At 41.8% G+C, this 23,965-nt stretch overlaps 1 protein-coding gene across 2 annotated transcripts in view; it reads left to right on the top strand.

Moving 5' to 3' along the window:
• Positions 1-23,965, top strand: part of pparaa (peroxisome proliferator-activated receptor alpha a) — a 53,544-nt gene that overhangs the window by 28,069 nt on the left and 1,510 nt on the right. Inside the window, exons 4-12 of one of the 2 annotated variants that reach the window (XM_053861587.1) lie at positions 1,628-5,714; positions 7,643-8,517; positions 10,873-11,110; positions 14,773-14,973; positions 17,980-18,134; positions 21,478-21,616; positions 23,049-23,251; positions 23,310-23,576; positions 23,636-23,879. In XM_053861587.1, coding sequence (XP_053717562.1) covers positions 14,799-14,973; positions 17,980-18,134; positions 21,478-21,616; positions 23,049-23,251; positions 23,310-23,576; positions 23,636-23,879 — 1,183 coding nt within the window. In that variant the 5' untranslated portion in view covers positions 1,628-5,714; positions 7,643-8,517; positions 10,873-11,110; positions 14,773-14,798. The remainder of the gene's footprint in view (positions 1-1,627; positions 5,715-7,642; positions 8,518-10,872; positions 11,111-14,772; positions 14,974-17,979; positions 18,135-21,477; positions 21,617-23,048; positions 23,252-23,309; positions 23,577-23,635; positions 23,880-23,965) is intronic. The other variant, XM_053861588.1, reaches the window with a different exon arrangement.

The raw sequence follows: 23,965 nt of genomic DNA, 5'->3' as shown, positions 1-23,965 counted from the left end.
GAAACCGGACTTTAGTGAATAACCTTCAGCAGAGATTGTGGAAGGTGTGAAGGTCCGAGGGACACAGGTCCGTCTCTCAACCTCATTAGAGGAGGGAGGGGAGCTGAGGTTTATTGTTTGACTTGCCTCCGCGTCCTCCATGTTCGTAACGCACGTGGCGCGCGCACTGCGGTGAACGTTGTAAGGTTTTTACAGCCTGACTCACTGTCGCAATCACTGTCGTGCCCGGGTGCTTATCTGCCTGTGATTGCAAACTGACTTTTACAAGGTGCAAACAGAAAATAGAAATGAAAAGTTCCTAAATGTCTAACCATAATGTCTCCCCCCCGCCCCCCTGTTGAACCACCCGCCTCTTTACGCCATGGTCGCGCGCACGTCGCACTGATGACACCACGTACGAGCGCCCGCACAGTTTCATCATCAGCTGAGCTCTTTCTCCTCCACTCACAGCTCTACTCCCTCTCTCCTCCTCCCCTCTTGCCTCTTTTTTCACCAGTCCCCCCTTCCTCCTCCTCCTCCTCCTCTCTGCCTGGGTCCTGGCCACATGCGAGAGGGTAGACTAGGACGCTGCAGCTCTTCGGGAAAAAAAAAGGAAAAGAGGGGAAAAACGCTCTGCTGCTATTTCTACAGGCAGGACCTCCCCTTTCGCTACTCTGTGCCAAAAGAGGGAGGGATATTTTACAACTCCCAGTCTCTGGATTTTTAACCCTCTGCCTGCTTCTGTCTGCAAGATCTTGCAACAAGTGGCTCGGCATGCTCCTCGGACATTGATCTCCCACCAGCCGGTCAGTCTTTGCTGCATGTTGGACCTAATCTTCAGGTGTGGGTCAGTGCTGTTGCTCCAGAGTCTGTGCTTCTTCTGAATTGGCCAGGTTTCCTGACGCTCACCCCTGCCCTCACCCCTTCGGGAACTCTTTTCCTAACCCTTTCCTTACCATTTTGTCCATTTTAAATTTTCCCTAGTTTTCTCTCCCTCCTAGACCTCTCCCTCTGCTGGGTTTTCCGCCCCACCTACTCTTCCTCACCCTCTCTCTCTCCCACGGGCAGTGGAAGGCGGAGTAGCGACAAGGCTTTTTCTGGGACAGGTGCCAATTCCAAACAAAAGGCACCAAAAGCCAGAAGAGGCTGCAATGAATCCCAAAAAACTTGTGTATTTAAAGAAGTGATTTGTTGCAACTCCTGTAAGGTTTTTAATGATTCTTGATTCTTCTCTCGCCCACTCCCGTGAAGGCATTTGGTGAAGAAGGGGGCGGGTGGAGCTCGGGAGCGGGCAGTTGACGGGGGGTGGAGCTAAGCCTCCTCTCCTCCCTGTCGAGTGGACCGCATTATTCATACGCCAGGGCCAGAGCTGTGATCTGACTGGCTGCCTGGCTTTAGCATTCAGCCGACATTCAGCGGCTCTGTTTGCTAACATTCCTCATTCAAAGCCAGACGGGAGGAACATGCGACTCCCTGGGAAACCCACATGGCCTCCCCCATTGTGGCGGGCCCTGACAGTCTGGCAGAGGGAGCGAGGGGAACCAGGGGAGATCAGATAGCTGCCGAGGTCCCGGGGCTGGAGTAGAAACCAGACGATCGGGGAGGCTGGCACTTTTCTGGGACTCATAACTGAATCTGTTTTCCACAGAGTGCCGCCACAGAGGGATCCCGGCATAATGGACGGCGAAGATTCCTCAGGGTCAAGTGTGATTGGGTGAGTCCATGAGTGTGCAATAGACCAGACTTTTACGCGTCCGGATGCCCTTGTGTGTTTTCAGATGTGTTCTGATTGACTCTGAGAAGCATGAATCGGAGACTGAACTAGCTTGTTCTGTACCTGTGAGTGGCGATTTCGGAAGGCGATATGGCACTGTAATCTCGGACCAAGGGCCAGACGAGGCCTGCTCGGCCAGGCCGAGCCCTATCACAGTGCTTGCTTAACACTCGCAGACTCTTTCTGAGACTGCTCCTGCTGGCCGAATAATAATTCTCGCGTTGTTCTAGCTTCACTTCATCTTAACGAACATTTTAGGTGTTAATTGTTAGCAAGATGGATCTGAGACATTCCGAAAGAGGTGATGGTGACACGTGGCCATTCGTCGCCTCAACAAAGCTAGCAAACACACAGTTTTTGTCGCATTTTACTCAACGTGTGATCCGTTAGAAATTCACTTTTAAAGAAAAAGCACTCATTTGCGCCTCGTCCTCTCTGATCTCCAGCTTGAAGTCTGAAGTTGGGGCGGCCACACCCCTCGCCACACATTGTTGAATCCATTTTGTTTCAATGATTGAAAAACAGCCTATCGATGTCTCTTGTTGCTTAACGCCCCAACAGATCGCAGCGGAGTGACCAGTAGGCAGCAGTGGAGGCGGAGTGAGTCATCACTGAGAGTCATCCCACCTACAACACGCTGCTGCTACTTGGCCTTGTAGCCAGCGCCGGCATAAACGAAAGCTAACGTGGCCCATTGCGCCCAATATCTTTCCACGGTAAAACCGTAGTACCCGATCTAAATAGCGACTTGCACGAAATGGAGTTGAAACAGGTTCCCATTTCGTGGTTTTCTTTATTTTCAACTACAAATGCAATTTAAGGTTTGTACGACGTATCTGACGTTACGACCTCTGAAGTGAAAATAGCGGTTTGTTAAAAAAAATTACAATGTACCTACATTTTGCGTCATCAAAAAATCGCAATAATGACATTTATTTATTTTTCCAACAGAATTTACGTAAACATAAACTGAATGTTGGTGACCAACCAACGTCCAGTCGTTAGCTGTAAAATTGAAATAGTAATAAAATGTGATATTTTCTATAGTGATGTTTTCTATAGCAACGAATGATTTTTATGATTTCGTTTTTAGATAAATCGACGATTACTCATCTTTGTTATCGAAAATCTAATTAGATAATTATAATTATCATTGTATTATTGTATATGCATCATCTGTCTCGTGAAGGTACAAAATTATAGTCGAAGTATTTATATTTAATGTGGCTAGTTTGTGAACCTTAGACAACTTTGCGATATTCGCATTGATTTGTACTGCGCATTCAAGTCAATATTCATACAAAGGTGTCAACACTGATACGCCCTCATTTACTTTAGTAGAATTACGTTGTGTGTGGGCGGCAAGGCAGGGATCGTCGAAACCTGCGTTTCGTAAACTGTACATTTTCGTGTCAAATCATGTTAAGTTGGCAGTCGATTTTTACGCAAGTCCAAATTTTTATGATAATTTTTCATGATAAATGAGACCAATACATTTATTTATTTTTAACCTTAGTTCTATGTGATTTGATTGTACCAGAGTATTGTATTTGTGCTTTGTGCATTTTTTTTTGGTGCAGCAAAGAGTGGTGTGGTCTGCATAGCAACAGTTGGTGGTTGGTCGACTCAGTTAACGTCACACTATCAGATGCTAGTCAATTTCGTTACATTTTATTTTAGACAGTTTTCTTCTCCAAAATCCAATCGATATTTATTTTAAAATGAAATATTCCTGAATCCTAAAGCGCTGTTGTGAAATGTGATTTCTATTTTATTGCGGTGTCATAATGCGGAAGAGAACAGAGGTTAACTTGATGGGAATATTCAGACCACACTTCAACTTGGGCCAGACACACACACACACACACACACACAATCAGACACCCAGACACATTTGACGCTGTGTACCCCACAATGAACCCCGGCTCCTAAGATGAATGGGGTTCCCACGCCTCTCCCAAGGAGTGCAGGGCACAGCCGCCTCCACTAACCATTCACACACACATAAAATCACACACATGCCCACTGACACATAGACAATACATGCTTTGCACATGATACACACAGGTGTCTGCCAACATAAAACGCACTACAATGGCTTCGAATCATTTATTTTAATTACTCTCAGAAATGTAGCAGTCAGTTGAAAAATAAATAAATAAATTAATAAATAAAACATCAAAGCTGTATTATGCTACCTGTGTGGGGGTCTCAAGACCATTCAAATTACACACCTGTCTGTAATGTTTTACAGTAAAGCTGCTGAATTACATAAATATAAAACTATTATCTCTGGGACGTGTATAATAAGATAATAACACACACACACACGTGCACACTCTAAAAAGCTATGTATATGCCGTCTTATATACGCATATAAAAAATATTTCCTGAGATTTATCAGTGTGTTTTTGGTGAAGAATGACCTTGAAAGAATTACTGTTATTATCCACACACTTACAAAGACGTGTTTGTGTGTGTGTGTGTGTGTGTGACTGCCCTAAACCACACTCACACACCCCCACACACACACACTCATATCTATGTTCGTATCTCTACCAATTCTTAAATAATTATTTTTGTCTACGTGTTTTCATGCATAACATACATAATAACTCTAACGCTCACACAAACACAAAAATGTGCGCAAACACACACACACATACACACACACACTCATTTGAGAACAGTTATACTGAATTTTTTTTTTCCGAAAAATATTTTTTCATTCTGTTATTTTCAGTGTAGTTTTTCGTGATATTTCAGCCATTATCACTCTTCATGTTTACCTGTTATGAGCAATGTTTTTAAACCACTTTCTGTTTCTGGCCACATCATCAATCTATTCTACATCATCACTGTATATTCTTTTTCATGTTTTGCTGTTCTGCATTCCAGCATATCATATCATACCATTATTTTTACGCCATTCTTTTGTGTGCTTTTCGCCGAATGTGTGTGTGTGTGTGTGATGTCCATGCACGTGTGTGTGTTCTCTGTTAGCCAAAATTGTGGTTTGTCTTAGATAATATTTCAGATCACCATTTGATTTTAATTAAGTCCATTTTGATTGAAAAGTGCAAAGTTTATTTAGGATTTGAATTTCAACACTTTTGGTGACATATTTAAAACTGGAAAAAATATTGTCGTAATAGTCACGACATCCAGTGTATGTTGTTTTCCCTGCAAAATTATGTTCTAATAAGCTGTCAAAAAAGAGTGCGTAGATGTATTTAATGTTATTCATGTGTGTATATTTTTGTGGATGCATGCACATTTATGTCTGTTTTTTTCAGTTTTTGTTTTTTTAATGATTACCAGACATAATGATAGTGTGTGTGTGTGTGTGTGCATGCGCATGTGTGTGTTGTTGAGTTTGATCAACTCTTACCTCAAAGATGATGCTTGATAAGAGGGACATGGTCACAACGTTACTTTTAGGATTATCATTTACTGATGCAATGTCTGATCCTGATCTACTGGGTAGGAAAAGCAAAGGTCTATTGATGTTGAAGCCGAGGGTAATATATAAACATATATACTCTTATTATGTATGGCAGAGTTAGGTATCTAATCCCAGCTGTGTATGCTGTTATATCAGGAAACTTAAACTTTAAAATTTTGCGTGTATATCTGTTACCGTCACTAAATCCCTATCATTAGAAATTAGAAATATTTTATGTTGGTGTGTGTGTGAGCTTAAGAAGTACAGGTTTGTTGGAGGTGCTGGCATACTGGTTTATTTTTAATGTGTGTATTACTGGCAGGAAAATGTATGTGTAAATTGCAGCCTTTTGTTTAGATTCATATGTATGCATGATACTTTCCTTCAAAATTAAGGAAGAGTTAAAAAGAGTGGCTCTGTTTGATTTGCGTGTGTTGCTGTTTATGGAGCTTAAATCTTTGTTTCTCTTTTCAGGTTCAGAAGGCTACGTTTCCATGACAGTGGATCCAAACTAAGGTCAGCATTTTGCATTTTAAAATTTCAGATTTTTGTTTTTGTGTTTGACCTATTTTCGGCCACCACACAGTTAGTTGACCTGAAGTGACTTTTGCGGCGACGCTCTATAAAACTATATAAAACGCCATGAGTCTGCAAACACTCTAAAATTGAAATCATATTCATGTTCAAATTCAGATTGGGGTCAAAGCGAACACAGCGACAGACAACTTGGAACAGCACAAAGACTTCATTGTCACGAGACTCACCCCTGCACACACTCATGCCTTCACACACAGACACTTGCTCACACATGACACCTGTTGGCAGTTCCTTTTAACTACAAGTTGAATCAGGCTTCACTGGGATCAGCTTCTCTCTGATCGTCACATCATTGTGGGTGATGCAGCACAAAAACAAAACAATAGTGTTAGGAAAACGCTTGCTAATGCACACATATCAGCCTCGTATCTCACTGTGTGCAGCCTGTACAATAAAAAGCAAATAAATGAATTTAAAGAATGTAAAAAATGAGTAGGGAAAATTAGAACTGTGTCGCTGATGAAAGTTTCAATTTATGAATATAGTAGTCAAGTGAATATTGTAGTCAAGAAAGAGTACGTTATTTTTTCACCAAATATTGTGCACATCTGTCCCTGCATTCTGGGGTCATTTTCACATCTTTACTAATTCATACATCATCTTGAGCAATGTCCCATAATGATAATTTCATGGGCAGGCGTCCACCAGAGCTGTTAGGTGTCAGTGGCAGGGGAAGGGTCACCTGTTCATCGCAGGACCTCTTTACTCCCGTTTACTTCACTCCTTTAAGCTTATTTTAGCATTCGATGTTACTGCATTGTTGTGCTGCAGTTATTTTGATGTAATCATAATATGTTTGCCGTTCACTTCCAAAGCCATTTTCGCCTAATAGCTCCATAGATAATTCCAATCGAATAAAGATGAATGTGAAAATAATATGTATTCATTAATCAATGTACATGGCATAGAATACATGATTCAGTTTTGCAGTTTTTCCTTATTTTTATTTATTTTTATTTTTCCTTATTAAAAAGTCTCTATTACTTTGTCACAAATTGTGTTAATATTTCTTAATGAATTGTTCTTTTTTTCTTATGAAGTTGCATTTTCTCTGCTTTGTTCAGATAAAAAAATATTTCTGCAAATGTCTTTTAAATAATTGATATAAGTCACTTTCTCTTTTTTCTTGACATTTAAAAAGATCCTCAGCATTTTCCCCCTTCTTCCACTTTTAAAAAGTTAGCAAAAACACAAATACAATAAGCAGAAATATGTTTGTTTTTTGGTTTTAAATATGACTTGCCACTTTCTGTATTTTCAATCATTATTTATCTCACGTTTTTTTTCTTGTCAAATATTGTACACTTTTTACACACTTTTATTTGAATGAGATGGATATCATAGAAGGTTGTTAAAGTCATATTGAAGGCAATGGAGCAATATGATTTTACCTTCATTGCATTTTTTTCTTTTATTGTTGTTTTACTAATTTATTTTCTTTAGATATTTCAATTTTTCACTCAGTTTTGACTTTGTTTTTCTTTATGCATTGTCCAAATGATCAAATAATGGGTGTGAAGGGTGAGGAGTACGACTACGACATTTACTTGCAGGGATTTAGAGTGATAAAATTATTCAATAATTAATATGTTTGATCAACAGTTCCTTCAAACTAAATATTGCATGCACAAAATGTTCTTGAGGAGAACAAAGCAGACTGTAAATGTAACATTTTGTTTGAAGTTTTATATCAATGGTGATGTGTCCACCAGAGGGCGCCCTGCTGCTCACACTCTTCGGTGCTTGATGACTGTATCATCTGACTCTTAAGCCTGAGACACAGAGTTCGAGTCCTGGTCACAGTCTATCTTTCTCTGTCTCAAACCTGTAAATGTTTTGCCCATCAGGTGGCTCCACACCTCGGCGACCGCAGAGCATACTTCCTAACACACTGTCCTTTGGGGTGAGGTAGTAGGTTGTATAGTTTTAGGGTTGTTCCCAAACTGTCAGATGACTATACAACTTACTGTCTTTCCTGAAGAGGCAGTAAACGCGGCATCTTCAACCGCAGAGGGAGCTACCTCGGATCTTGTTCGGACTTTTCATGCTCGGTGTCTTTTCTTTTTGTTGTTTTGTCTTTATTTGTTCATTTCATGTATTGTTCTCCCTCTTCATTTTAATCATTAGCATCGTCTTTTAGTGAATTTGTTTATTTAAAAATTTCAGTCACAAAGATGTAGCGGGCACAAAAAGAATATATCCCAAAAATGTTTTTTTTTTTAAATTTATAATAGTATATTGTTTAAAATAATTAATTAGAAATATAGAAAGTGTTTCTGTTTCGTTGTTTCTGTTGCTTTTTTATACATTAACATTGAAAAATAAATATGTATTGTTGATGTTTTTCTTTTAATTAATATAGAATTAGAACACTAAACAAATCGATGAATTCCCTTTTGTACCCTGAATACTTGATTGTTACTTTATTTACTTTAAATCCTCTTCTCTGGTCATCATGTTTATTAATTGCTTATTATCTCCTGGTGTATTGTGTCATTTTTATTTCTCATGTCAGTTTGAAGCACAGAAAGCGTTTTGGAACTGTGACCCCTGTGTGACCTGATGCTCGTACGGGGTGAGGTAGTAGGTTGTGTGGTTTCAGGGTTGTGATTTTGCCCCGTCGGGAGTTAACTATACAACCTACTGCCTTCCCTGGAGGGCAGCAAAACCTCACTGCCACTAAAAACTACAAACCGTCGCCGTTGGAAGACTACAAACTGTGGTGAGTTCATGCGGCACTGTGGAAACCAGTCACCCCAATAAAGGAAAAAAACATTTGACTTCCTTGTTTGTATTTATTTATTTATCTATTAGGTCAAATTCCTGTCGACGAAGACAATAGTTTGGTGTTGCTTCACTCAATCTCAAACTAGTGGCCTGTGTCCTAAGTGATTCCCCCATGACAATGTTTGTGGAGCCCCTCAAGACATCAAAATGTAATGTTGATGTTCCTGCATCTCTTCAGTTGAGCCAATCTTTGTTCCATTCAAGTTGCTTTTCTACTACATTACCTTTTGTCATAGGTTTGTGATGTGGTCTTGTGAAGGTTGGGAAGTTTGGCGACACAAAATTCTCACAAAATTGCCCCACATCACCCCTGAGCCCTGCAGGGGGTTCAAACAGACCTATTTTTGGCAAACCATATCTGGAATACTTGAAACCTTATTGTGTGTGGAATTCGTGGAACACACAGAGTGCCTCCAGCAGCCCTCAGATAAGTCGAATGAAGGCTTCCACTTCCAACTAAAAAAAATCCAATATATAACTGTATGGATGTCTATGTGCTCCTGTCTTGCATTTCCAACAATTTTACCTGATAACATGTTTAAATGTTGTAGTCCAAAATCTCTTGAGTGGTCAGATGTTAAAACTTTTACGATACTAGAATGAGGTCTAGGATTTTTGTTCAGTGTATTTCATGTAAGAAATCTTACGAGCAACTCGCTGGTAGCTGCTGCCGAGAGGTCTCTGTGTCTTTCACTGGGTGCTCACTAATGATGTGTGCAGCTTTTAAATCTTGGATTCAGTATTTGTTCAGTAGATCGCATATCTGTTTGCTTGCACAATGTTGACCGATTCCAGTTTTGCACAGTAATAGCCATCAACATGAAGGATACACAAACACGCCCTGGTTTTTAGAGAATCGATGTTGAGGAGAGGAAACAGCCGCATCCCATCTCCGCAGTGGAGATGAGACGTTTGTGAACGAGTCGTTATGTACCTTACTAATGAACGCATAAAAGAAAATTGGGAGGGAGGCAGTCTGGATTGAGCTTCAACAGGAAGGGAGAGAGGGATCCAACTCCCTGCAAGAAGAGTGAAATCCCAGCCCATCAGTGTAGCACCCTCTCTCTAGCTGCTCGCTCTCATCTCAGACAAAGGGATTCTGAGTTTCTCATTTTGTGTGAGACCTTTGATTTAATTGTATTTTAAGTCCCACCTGACTCACACTTGCAGTAGTTTTGGTTTGTAATGATACAGGAGTTGGACAAAATAATGGAAACACCTTAAAGCTAAAAAAGCTTTAAGGTGTTTCCATTATTTTGTATATACTCTGGCTGACCTTGACATCAAACGATAATAATCCAAGAATGGTTAACTCTCACACAGCCATTTTCTCCTGGGAATATTTTGGAATTGATCATACCGTATATTTTATAATAAGGAAGCTCCTCTCCTGCGTAATGTAAAAGTCCCTGAAACAAGCAGGAGACAAGCCCTTTAAGATGATGTGGAGAAATTTAGAAATTGAATTGCGAAAATTGCTAGTTATGTTATCTGTGGATAGCTATGTCTAAAATAAGTAATATAACCAGTATTGATTTTCAGAATGAGAAAATGAAATAACTGCTGAAATAACATTTTGAAAAATTAAGCAGCAAATAAATTCAGTGGGTGAATTTTTATAATAATTTGTGCAATAAATTTTTTTTTATAATATTGATATATATATATATATATATATATATATATATATATATATATATATATATATATATATATATATATATATATATATATATATATATATATATATATATATATATATAATGTTTCAGTGTACCGGATACATTTACTTCCAATCGAAAAAAATAGTCACGAAAGGCTACGTGGGTTGTGTAGACGGAACACTGACGCCCCCCTTAGGTGTTGACTGTAGATACATTTCACTGGACCGTCGACATTCGTTTGTCAGTTTGAGGAAGGCGTCACAAGATGCGAAATGTTCAAACAAACAAAAACTCGACTGCGCGTTTTAATTATCGATATACTCGTGTTTGTGCTTGGCGCTAGAGTCAACAAAGCCGCACACGTCTCAGTGGCCTCCTTGGCCTCAATACACGTTTATCGAGCTTAATATTCCGTGTTTGCCAGTAGAGGACGCTGACGTACTATTTGAACAGCGTTTTGCAGAATGCAAAGCTCATCTCGCGGGAGGACTTCAAAGAAAAATAGTGCATTGCTTTTGAACGTGTATGTTACAAATTTTGAGTATGATGATGATTTTTATAATTTGACAAGTATCTTGTCATTCATGAACCTCGGTTTACTTCTCATTTTGTTGTCTTTCGTGCAGGATTCAACAGCTCGTGGCTATCGCTAGCAGGTATTGTCCGCTCAAAACCAAAGAGGCGCCTGCGCACCATGCTCTCATCTGATTGGCTCACGTGCCCGGGTGTGGCGTAAGGAGGTGTGCGCGCGCATGACAAGTGTTGACGTCACATCCTGTTTAGCCGCATTTGACAGCGAGGACAGGGAGAGTGGAGCTCGTCTCCGAGGAGTCAGACTCGGACATGAATTCTGCGCTTTCTCAGGTGAGGCTTCATCTTAATAGCTGTTCTGGAGGGGTCCTTTTCATCTAGTGTGTGTCCACGTCCTTTGTTTTTGCCAGCTTCTGTGGCAGATGACGTGTCTTGCTCCGCAGATTCGCATCAACTTTCTCTGTTTGTTTTCGAAACCAAAACTACTACTTTTGAGCCATCAGGCTTGAATAAGGTGAATGACTTTAGTGTACATCAAGTTTTGACGTAAACCATTGTTTGTTTGTTTTTTTGTGGGGTACTTAAGTAGCTGCATGGATGCTAACTGAAGAACTTGTTCCATGTTGTTTCCGATGTTTTTTTTCCGATTGCGATGGATAATTGTCGAGACTGGGATTAGCAGAGACGTTTGTGAGAATAGATTATTTCCCCCCAAGGTTCCTATCTTATCAAATTTAGCTTGTGTGTCGTTTGATTGATATAATTTGTGGAAGCAACATGAAGTATGACTACAACTTGATACAAGTAAGTAGTGCCTGATGAGGCAATACCTGGGGAATTGAACAAGGAAACATAGATTGGTGTTGACTTAACGACACTTAACATTGTCAAAGGTGTGTTTCCATTGTCCATTATTTCGGTTGTTGGGTGCCTCAAGAACCATTAAATGCCTCGAACTAATAAATATTTGTGCTATCAATGTTAGAGCCAGGCACAAATCTGGCTGAAGTCGAAAAACATCACAAGCAAATGTTAAATTACAATGTATAGGCTGGGCATATGATGTGTTCCTTAAGTGGCCAAAAGTGCACCATGACCTTCTCAATGACAGACTCGTAGTACAGTTTGTCATCTGACTTTTCTCTTGAAAGAAACAGGAGTTTAATGTCTTTGTTTACTTCAGCGAAGGTTGACACACCTCCTAGCCTCCCCCCAGAGAATTAAACATAGTCACATCTGGCTGGAGTTAAAGTTCCTCCGGGAAGTCCAGCACATTGTCCACATGGCGGTAAGGAAACAACAGCTGGACTGGCGATGAAGATTCTGGCGCCCTGAAGACACAGTCATGACAACAAGTACAGACACTGGGCTGACTTAAAAGTAAATTATTATTAGATGTACAAATTATCATGGAGGTCAGTCAGTGTACTAGACTGCTATTTTATAGTTCTTCTTATTTCAGTCGAAATATGTCCAAAGTTCATGGAAGCACAGTAGCACATGAGCAATGTCAGTCCATCAGTGCTCCTTAAAAAAGGAGACTTTACAGGCATTCATGCAAATCCTCTGTAAGTGAAATGGTTCCAGACCTGTTGGTGGCATTGTGATGCCCTAGCAGCCAAGAAGATTGCACTGTGCATGTGCATGAACAAGCTTGAGCACCATACTGGAGCTGCCTGAAGTATAAAGACATGTTTTGATGTGACTTGTGTTCTCTCAAATATGACTGTTGTTATTCTTGTCATGTAGCACTTCTTCTGTAAAGCCATTTATAAAGCTACAATTCTACTTCAGCTGAATTGGCCCAATAAATGAACACTCACTTGCCCGTTTCAAGAATTTCTGACAGAAATTACATGTTTGTTTTGTCAGTCTGAACTTGCAGTGAGATATTTCAGAAAATTGTCTGTATTCAATTTTGTCTCCAAACAAAGCGAAACAGAACATCGCTGCTCTGGGATCTGAAATGATGATGAGTTGCAGTTAGCTTCTCTGGAAGTTATTTTCTGAAGCAAGATGGAGGAAATGTGTGCTTCTTTCTGGATTGAAGCAGGACTGTTCTGCAGAAAGTTGAGTACTAACACATGTTCTGTGTATGAGCCTGTGCTTAACACTGTCTTTTGTGTCACTGTAAAATACAAAGACAAGGTAGAAAAAAAGATTTAACATACAGCTGGACGATTTTGGGAAGAAAAAATATCAGTTGAATTTATTTAGCGTTTTAGCATACAATTCTTTTGGGAGTTGTTTTTTGCGTTATTCACTAACCACAAGAAATAATCATTCTATAGCACGACCAACATGAAATCTGATACAATCACCATATAAACACTTCTTTCCTGTAAGCAAGGCCTTCATATAATGATGAAATGAGATGGCTTGATGCATACTGATATGAATAGCATCATTATTAAACCATTTAACTGTAAAGAGAAAACCCTGCAATCACAGTAGGATATTGATGTTATGCCTTGTAAAGATGCTGTATAATTGTCATTCACTAAAATAAAATCAGAGAAGAGCAGCACATGAAATAACTTCTAAATAAACCAAGCCCTGTTCACATTGTTGAGGGGCGCACCGTCCCCAAAACTCCAACACACAGGTTTTTACACGTCTGTACTGGGTTGACCTGTACAGTGGCCCCTTCAGGGAGTCAGTCGATGGATATCAAAGTGGATCTGGTAAATTGTCAAAGTTCAACACTGTATGCAGAGTTTGAATCACAGTTGAGGGTGATGGTTCCGGTTGCGCTTGATACTTTACACCATGGACAACCAGGAACCAGTCTTTGAGTGTTGCTGAACTGAACCTACATGGCCATCAGATGGATGCTGAAGTCACAGCGCGGCGCCTCTGTGACTGCTGGAGTGGGTTGCCAGACTTCTGGTGGGACGGGTGACTTTTTATTCAAAAACGTCACTCTGTTACACTGCAAGGTTGATTTTTAACCAAAAGAAATTGTTCAGGCCCATATAACAATATTCCGTTGCTAGTATTTCTAAAGCAGTTTTGGGAGTTAAATATTGTAATGAACTCAATCATTTGAATTTGTGCAGAATAAAAATTAGAGCAAGGGTGAGTTTTTAGCTTATTTTTTTGTCAAAATGTAGTATTATATGACTCCACTGCTCAGTGCCCACTCACATCAGTCAAGGAGGACTCCGCCTTTTACTGGAGGACCTTAAGGATGACCGTGAAGGATGTACAGGGCCCACTGCATTTGTGTTCCCTGTTGTCAAAATCCAACACATTGCTGTCCCCACCCCATGATCAGAGACACCCGCAATGATGGGGAAGAATCCTGGGGAGCACTCTGTATGGTACTTATTGGAGCTGGGATGTTGATATGATTTTTATTTTATTTTTTATTTTTTGAAAGCACTTTATTCCAAACCACTTTAGTTGCCGGACCCACCTAGTTGGTGGGACCCCCACTGACCATGGCAATATATTTGATTCTGATTCTGATACACACATATTTATTTAGTTTTGCCGTAACTTCTTCCTCTTCCTTCTTCTTCCTCTTCTTGCTTCTTGCTTGTGCATAGATGCTAATGGTAATATTTGAAATGAATTGTAAAGATATGATGTTAAAAGTTCCACAGAGTAAAGACGTGTTCTTATGTTTAAGTACCAACATATCCAATATCCAATATAATACTAGATACTAGATAGATACATAATACTAGAAATTCCTCAATATGATGTTGCTAAAACGATTGTTTAGCAGCGAAGATCATCATAATAGCTGATATTATTGGTAGAATGATGACAACACATCACTAAACATTGTACATTGCTGACATGAAATATGAATGTTTAGATCAAGTGAGAAATGTTGGGCTACTAAACTGGAAAGATCAAACAAATGTTGCGGTCAATATTACAGTGTCATGCGTTCTTTAAATAACAGCAAACTATCACGCTAGCACTTTAACTGTTTCACTTTACAGTCAGAATATTTTGACCCTTTGCTGTTTCTTGTGGTCCAGGCGTGTGAGTGAGGACGGGGAGTGTGATGGCCGGGGCCCTCTGCTGCCCCCCATCACCTCTGGGGGAGTCTTTGATGGACAGCCCTCTGTGTGGAGATCTGATGGATGACCTGCGAGACATCTCACATCTCACATCCCTCCAGTTTGATTTCCCCGAGTACCGTAGTCCTGACCCAGCATCGGAGGAGTCTGCCTCTGTTGGTGAGTACTCTAATGGGGAGTATTTAGGTGTGGTTATTTTTTTATTTTTTTATTTTTTGGGGGGGGTTAATGAAGTAACAACTACAATAATGCACACAGTAACAAAGATGAGCAAGATAAGCAAGTGCAGTATGGCTAATGATGTATATTTATTTTTCAAGTGTCAACTGTGGCACGCTCTGATAAATAATCTGAACATATTTGTCACTGTTAGTATTTTTTAGCACTAAATGTGTGCAGACACGTTGTTGAGAAGAAGAGCTTTTTTTTTTTGGCACGAGTTTGGTAAACTGGACTCTAACCTGAACCTTTGATTCACACGCAGATTAGAGATACCAGGTTCGATGAAATCTGTGTGAGTCTCTGTTGTGGTGTCGTCCAACATTCCCGAGAGACTCCCACTCAGTGATGTAGCTGACGGGCCGAGATAGCAGCAAGCTCCTGCTGCAGAAAATGATCGTATCACTTGTCACGGACCAGCTTGGTGCAGCCATCAGTGACATCGGGTTCTATGAAGTTACTTACAGTCGTGGCCCAGTGGGAGTCAAACTAGCAACTTTCTTCCATTTGTCTGTGCCCTGATAGCGTCAATGCTTTCTTCTCTCTTTCATATGACATGAAGAAGTCAAATGAAGAAGACAAATTGCACTCTGAAAACATGCTGATGAGAGGTAGAACTAAGGGTCGGCGCTCTGCCATTCTCATTTTCGCTGTATTTTCATTAGTGAAGGTAGTAGGTCAGCAGCAGTCGCCGTACTGCTGGATTACATTGTTGACGCCCATCCAGAGGGCTCAGTTGCTGTCACCGAACCACCCTGTGAGTTTAGCCTGTCTGAGTGAACGTACTTTATTACCAGAGCAACATTCTTCTGACCGACTTGTGGGATTAACTCGGCCAACATCTCTCAGATCAGCAATCTCGGGAAACTGTAAACTGCTTTCTTGCAAGAGTGGAGTGCCTCTAGACATTAATCGAAGACTTATCCATTCAATGAGGAGACATGACTTCTATTGTTACTAGTGGTCTTATATACACCACTAACTTTCCATAAACCACATCTCTCTTTCATGGCCAGATGCATGAAATCCTTTTTTTTCCTTCACCAAACATTGCTCTACGTAAGTATTCTACACTTGGTAATATACACTTGTACTGATCTGTTTTCACTTCATTTTCAGATGAGTTTATATTTTGAGTGCCGTTGTTTATAAGAGATAAAGAGAATTTTAGCCATGGTGGTTTCATGTCTAAAGTAGGAATGCTCATAACATATGCCATAGTATTGGTGACAAGCAGCATTTCAATTAGCCAAGTTGCAAATATGGAGCCTGATGGAGTTAGTGCTTTGGACAAGCAGACGGAAAAAAACTAGCCGCTTCTTTTTATGAATAAACAGCGTGTGAATGCACTGCACACCACCGCCACACCGCACGCGACAGTGGGGCTCTGCAGCTATAGTTGAAGCTTTAAATGTCTCTAGCTCAAATGATGGCTGAGATACGACTCAGTCTCTGTGGCTGCACTCCTCAGCACCTCAGTGACCTTTCCTCCACGGCAACGCAGCACCTGCCCCACTCTCTCACAAAGCGCAGCAGTGGTCTGCTGACTCATGGTGCTTCAGACACTCCCCGAACAAACGGCTGTATCTCGGAAACCGATTTTCATATGTCAACAGTCTACCGTTTGGCTAAAATGGCGAGTTAAAAACGGGTAACTTTGCCGCTATTTTCACGCAGCAGCCTCTCCTCCTTAATGCAGTTTCAATGGAGGCGAATGTTGTGGTTGCCGCGCTTCCGTGGCTGTCACGCACCCTTTGGCCACTATCGCAGTTTAGATGCTCTTGAACATGACCGGATTTCGAGTGCTCAGCTCCACTCTAACCAGCTTGATTGCCCACTCTAACTTTTCGATTTTTGCCAAATGTCAGATTCTTTGAGACCGTTTTGTGGGAAAATGATACAACTTGGCTATGATCTTTTTTAGGGCAACAGAGAACAAGTGTGGCTGCATTTTGGGCTTTTCGCTGAGTTTCTAGCCCAAATTTTTGTGGGAGCTGCGAGCCGTTGAAGTAGAGGCCAATATCTGTAGTGGTGAATCCTCTTCCATTCATTTTCAATAGGAAAAATTGGTCACAAAATCTGGAATATCTCGGCAATTCTGGCACCTAGGTCCAAGAAAAGTAATAGCGATTCCCGGTCGGGCTGCACGTTTTGGCTTTCGAACTGCGTCTCTACGGCAAAAGCTCTGGAAGGAGTTGCGTGACGAAAAATTAAACAAAATGGTGCGCAGAAGAACAAGCACCAATGTGCATTCACGATAACAATGCGGTGGAAGCAGTCGTGTCCCGCTGTAAATAACAATGGCTTGGAATCATCATTGTTGCTAGAGAGAAGAGGAAGAGTATCTCCACTGGATCAAAAACTCATGCACATTCACTATAGCCACCACCAGATGACGTCATAAATACACAAATTAGATGAGTGCATTTACTCCCATCCCAAACTGAAGGTCATACTGAAGGTCTATGTCTGAACAGTGTGCTGTCATCGCTAACCGACACTGTCACTATGTCCGCCTTTGAATTAGTGATATCAAAATCAAATATTTCAATGAAAAAAACTGCCGCCTAACGGGTTAAGATAGAAGTAGCTGAAAGAACAATGAAGCCTAGAAGTGAACCATGAAAACATTAGCTATTTAAGTTCAAGTCTCTTACAAGTGCTGTCTATGGTAGTTGAGGTGCTCACATCCCAAAAATGCTTTGCTGTGGATCACTAAAATTGGTGTTGATTTCTGGAAATATCTAAAAGGGTAATAAATCATGCTACAATGCTAACAAAGACACTAACAAGTTATCGTAGTCCTCATAGAAACACAAATTGAACTTACACACTAACATGTTTTGACATGTTGAACTTGTCGAATTTCCCCACTGTGAGACTGATAACGGATATGTTGACATGTACAAACTTTCTCTCAACAACACAATGCTCTTCATGCTGCAGACACGCTGACACCGGCCTCCAGTCCCTCTCCAGGGTCCTGCCCGACGGCAGCATCGTCTGAAGGCGACGTTACCCCCCTCAGCCTCGACTGTAGAGTGTGTTCTGACAAAGCGTCCGGATTCCACTACGGCGTGCACGCCTGCGAGGGCTGCAAGGTTAGTGCAACCGCGGAGGACCAACTGTGCTGTTAGTATGTGACTGAACTAAAAACTCTGATTACTGGCGCTGCTGCAGTCACACACACACATACACACACACAAACACACACACACCAATGTGGTGGCATGTTGAGTCTTTGACCGGCAGGACGGTGGAAAGTTTGGGAGACTCGCGGCAGGCAGGTCATGTGAGGTTGGACTCAGTGGCCCCGCTGAAGGAGTCACCTTTCCCCTAGTTGGCTCCCAGCCAGTCACACTGACACATACGCACATGCACACTTACACACAGTAACACTCTTCTGCAAGAACGAACAAGGTCACAGCGCACAAGCTTGTTTCCCTTTTATTTTCTCTGTTTGTGTGTCTCCTGAGGGAAAAAAAGCAGTATTACATGGAAGTGTTGGCATTGTTTGCCTTAGGCCTGCATGTGTGTCTCTGGTTTATTTTTAGTCTCTTTCTGTGATTGTGTTTGTTTTAATGGTTGTCATTAACTTGTTGGTTCATGCATGTTTTTGTGTTTGTGTATGTCAGTCTTTGGTGCGTATCTGTGTTCAAGTGTAATTTGAACTTGAATTCAGTAGATGTGTGGGCATTATCATTATTTATCTTTCCTTCAGGATTAAGTATATCTGCCTATCCGATCTCTCTTGTAATTGTTTTGTATGGGCATGTGTTGATTGTGGTGTATAATGTGTGCAATTGTACTGAGAGTTCATGGGTGTGTCCTCTAATGCACGTGTTGTATGAGACGTATGACTGTTCCATGTTGTGGTCTGTGTGTGTTTGTATACCCATTTCATTTCTGTGCACCAATAGTGTATGTCCTGTGGCATCTTGTGTGCAGGTTTTTGGATTTATGAGAAACAGCATACTCCATCTTCTGTTAAACACCTTTTGCATATGTGCTAGAGCGTGTTCTTTAAATAGTGTTTGTGTTGTTGCTTTTGTATTCTTCATCTGTGTGTTTTGTCTTCCTACCGTGTGTGTCCTGCATATTAAGTGTGTGTTGGTGTCCCTGAGAGTGTCTCAACTCATCACACTCACTTGTGGTCACGTGACTGCATCCTCTCACTGCTGTGTGACGCTATGACTTCAAGTGTTGGACTCTGGAGTTCATCATGTGACCAGGCTGTTTTTAGACAGCTAGTGAACGACATATAGGCTGCTGAAGCTTGACCCACATTCTGTCTCGCCCACCTGCGTTCAGGTTTCCTGTATCAGCTGTAGCTCAGGAAACGAGAACCTTTACTTTGACGGTCTATGCTTCACAGGGTTGATACATGTTCCTGGATTGTGTGTCATTATTGTAATATACTTGTTTAATAATGTATGGGGTATGCGTATCACAGTGAGATGATTAAAGCAATTTTAGGTTAAAAAGAAATTCAAAATAGGTCCAAACAAAGAAAATCTTGATTAGTCGACTAATTGAAAAAATGATGAATAGATTAGTCGACAAAGAAAATAATCGATAGTTGCTGCACTACTTTACTGAAATGCTTTATGATTCAGTTGGTGGATCAGTTCTATTTTATCAAGTTCTACATTTACATCTACAAGCTACCCGGGGGTTACAGCCTCAGGGCTATGAAATGGGGGGCTGAGAAGTTGATTTTCAATTTAATCTAGATTTTGATGGTGTAACTACTAAAGCTAACCACTTTGCCAAAGTTGGCAGCCCCCAAGTGCCATAGTAATAGGGGAAATTGGTTTCATGTATTTCTGCATTGTCCATTTAAAAAAAAAAAAAAAAAAAAAAAAAAAAAAAAACTGAAACAGAGCTAATGTGTAGCTTACTTATTTAAAATCAGTATTGTCAAGAGGGAAGTTTCAGAAAGGCTTCTTGGGACTGTAGTGCTCAATGGTGGATTAACTGTCAGGGTTGCACCATACATAGTCTTGGCAAATAAAAGTTAAGCACTTGAAGACGGTTGTTTTCCAGCATAATATAATCTAATAACTTGACTTGTGACTTGCTTGAGCAAAGCCATGATTTGACTCGACTTGACTTGGCACTCGCCAAAAACCACTCTGCTTGGTTGAGACTTGAAGGCTAAGACTTGAGACATGCATGCACGTGACTGCCATAGAGTTAAATGTAAGTTGGATTAGAAGAAAATAAGCCAAACCTAAAGATGATGTGATCTTCCTGACTCACTCATATGGTTGAAGTCCTCAACTGCATGTTGCAGCAACTCCCTCATCATCATGATGCTCTGTCTGTTGAAGTTATTTCATCATAAAGTTCCCCGCCGTCTGAAATCACCGTCTGTCTGCTTTGCATTGCGTCAGACATGTAATGTGTGATTCAGCGTGTGTTAAGTGTGATGTGTCCGTCATCACAGGCAGACTTGGAAGTGGACGAGAGAGAGAGAGAGACAGCAATGAGTTATGTTGCAGTCATTTAACTAGCATTTAAGACAACTTCATCTTTATTGATTTTGGAGACAGACTTCCCTCACAGCTGTAAGTTTTATAGTCGACTCCACTGGAAACATGCTCCGGTCATGTCACATGATCCCCCTCTTCACCCATCCGCCAAAGCCGGAGCTCCACGTACTGTATGTCCATGTGGAACACAGTGGTGATGAAAGCACATGGATGGGAGTTTTTTGAATTTAGGAACTTACAGTCTACTTTTTTAAATATTAATGTATCTCTTAATATTGTTATATGATGAAATAAAATGTGCTGAAAAGTTGGAGAATAATTAAATCTAGGAAAACCCCATTTTTCTAAAGTGGGTCATTGGCTGCAAATCTTGGCAGCTAAAGGAAATTCGGGCTTCAGTCAGTCTTTAGGGCGGTGTGGTATCCGTCACCCGGGTATCCTGACAGTCTGCTGAGAAATCTCTTGTTTGTCCATGCAGAACTCTGCCTGAAGCAAACTTGGGTCAGTTGATCAGTTTGAGAGTCTTGTTGCTTCTCAGACTCGTATGTCACTTTTGCAGACGTGCTCCAACTTGTGTGGAACAGTCTAGTCTTCTGTCGCTCCTTGCTTGTTGAATCTAGGACCACAAGATGACTCACAGTTACAAGTTCATAGTTTGATAGGAATATAACTGGAAATGGAGTTGAAGAGCCGGTTATCCATGACAAACAGATTCAGGTCAGGATTTTCTCCTGGACATAAAAACTGTTGGTTGTGGTGCGTTGTGACCTCAGGGTCAGAGGTGAAGCCTAAAAACACACAGATGAGGCAGGAATGTGGCAAGTGGCTCTGTGTGAGAGTGTTGCGGTTCCAAACCCCTAGTGGCAGAGATTAAGAACTAGAAGATCTTGTTCACGTTAGAAGAAAGAGATGGTGCAAATAATTTCCGATCTGCCGCCCCCATGTGCAGGGATTCTTCAGAAGGACGATCCGGCTGAAACTGGAGTACGAGCGCTGCGAACGCAACTGCAAGATCCAGAAGAAGAACAGGAACAAGTGCCAGTACTGCCGCTTCCACAAGTGCCTGTCGGTGGGAATGTCACACAATGGTGAGTGGTAGAGCAGGAAGCCTGAGTCCTGCAGGTGGTGTGCGTGTTGTGTCGTGTTGTCGCGTCATGTCAGGAACGGGCACATGAACGTAGCACACAATGTTCAGTGCAGTTTTATATCCTTGTTAACTTTTATAGCAGAACTCAGCTTCACGGTGGGATACTGCTGCTGCTCCACATCTGCTCTGATGCCAGAGGGGTCGATGGGTCCATTTGGTTCAACTCCCACTGAGCGAATCTGATGCAGATAACATGTTGAGATGAGAGGAGGGGATGATGCAGGATTTCTGTTGCATGGGAACGATCGTAGTGCACCTCCATGGCTTAAATGAGATCTGCCACGACTTCTGAAAAAATGTGGAAGCAAGCAGATAACGCGTCATGGTGGTAGACAAACTGTCCTCATTCCCATGACGTAATATATTGATGTGAACTTTTGCGTCCTACACTGAAGACAAAGGCAGCCTTCAGCGTAGCATGTTGATGCATATGCACAGGTGTATCAATGGACTACTCAGCGTTCCTGTCAGGAACACTTAACTGCGTGCGTGGGTGCATGGCACATCATGTGCGGGGGGAGAGAGGAAAAAAACATTTTGCTTCCATATAGCTCCAGGCAGAGGTGTGGATTGTGCGTTACGGAGTGCGAGGAGCACACCCAGCGGTGCGGGCATGTGCAAGGCGGGGGCTCTTGGTGGAACAGGTAGACGCACTGAAGCTCTCTTCACTGAATCACACTGGATGCCAGTTTATTTATAACCCCTTACATGACTCTCCTCCTTCGTGAAGGTACGTCACCGTCACCATCTCATAGCTTGCTGCCAATCTGTCAACATGCAACACTAAAAGCCTTTTTACGTCAGACACAAAATGTCACTTTCCCAACGTCAATATGTGATGCCATGGGAATGAGGATGTTGTGCGGTGGACATGATCATGGTGGTCTTCGGCTTGTTTTTAACAAAAAACTATTATAAGAAACATCATATTGAGTGACGCCCGTTGCTTGCGGAACTCTCCTTGCGCATGTCGGCTGGAATATTGAAGGGACGGACTGTGTGAAGAGAGTGGAGAGAGATCTACCTCTCATGATTAAAATCTAGTGTTTTTATTGTCATCATCTCAGTAAATGTCAAAATGATGCTTTCTGTTTCCTTGTTTCTCTAACGCTGGCTGTTTTTTTTTCCCTTTTTTTTCCCCCCTTTCTTCCCTCTGAGGTTTGGGGCCTGTGCCACAAATGCCTGGTGGAAGCAGTGTGCTATGTAGATACAGTATGTGCAAGTGTTGTCAGAGTTCAGTCATTCATGCAAAAGAAAACCCATCCTTTTTGTGACACTTGAATTTGCTGCCACAATATACGAAGAGTTCCTCTGGAGTGAATTACAATGAAGTTGTAATTCTGAGATTCGTCAACTTATATTCTGTGTCCCAGCGATCCGATTCGGCCGGATGCCTCAAGCAGAGAAGCTCAAGCTGAAAGCAACACGCAGGACAGAGGCCAGGAAAGAGGAGGAGAGTCCGCAGCTGTCCGACCACAAGAACCTTGTGCGCCACATCCAGGAGGCCTACATGAAGAACTTCAGCATGAGCAAGGCCAAGGCACGTCATATCCTCATGGGGAAGACCAGCGAGCAGGTACAGAAGCGTCAATGTCCTGATGTTGGAAAGACATCCACATGCTCCACATGTCCAGCAGGTGTTTATCATCCACGACATGGAGACATTCTCACTCGCGGAGAGGACTCTCGCTGCTCACATGGTCAACGGTGGAAACGTGAAGCTGGAGGACGGCTCTCCAGCAAAGGAGGAAGTCCAGCCACTGTGCGTGGAGCTGCAGCAGCGGGAGGCCGAAACACGACTCTTCCACTGTTGCCAGAGTACGTCTGTGGAGACCGTCACAGAGCTGACCGAGTTCGCCAAAGCAATCCCTGGTTTCCAGAGTCTGGACTTGAACGATCAGGTAGGTTCCTCGAGTCGGGCCTGGTCCGATCTGAAGTCTGACGATGGGCTGTTGTTCAGGTGACGCTGCTGAAGTATGGAGTGTACGAGGCACTCTTCACACTGCTTGCCTCCTGCATGAACAAGGATGGACTCCTGGTGGCACGAGGAGGTGGCTTCATCACCCGGGAGTTCCTCAAGAGCCTCCGCCGGCCGTTTAGTGACATGATGGAGCCCAAGTTCCAGTTCGCCACTCGCTTCAACTCACTGGAACTGGATGACAGCGACCTCTCTCTTTTTGTGGCTGTCATCATCTGCTGCGGAGGTTAGTGAGGCCATGTATATATATGTATATATATATATATATAAATAAAGGTAATAAATTCTGAGATGTGAATGGTAATTATTGAC

This window comes from Synchiropus splendidus, chromosome 4 (genome assembly GCF_027744825.2).
Source record: "Synchiropus splendidus isolate RoL2022-P1 chromosome 4, RoL_Sspl_1.0, whole genome shotgun sequence".
NCBI lineage: Eukaryota > Metazoa > Chordata > Actinopteri > Syngnathiformes > Callionymidae > Synchiropus > Synchiropus splendidus.
The sequence above is the reverse complement of the archived record's forward strand: the minus strand, read 5'-3'. Positions and strand labels throughout refer to the sequence as shown.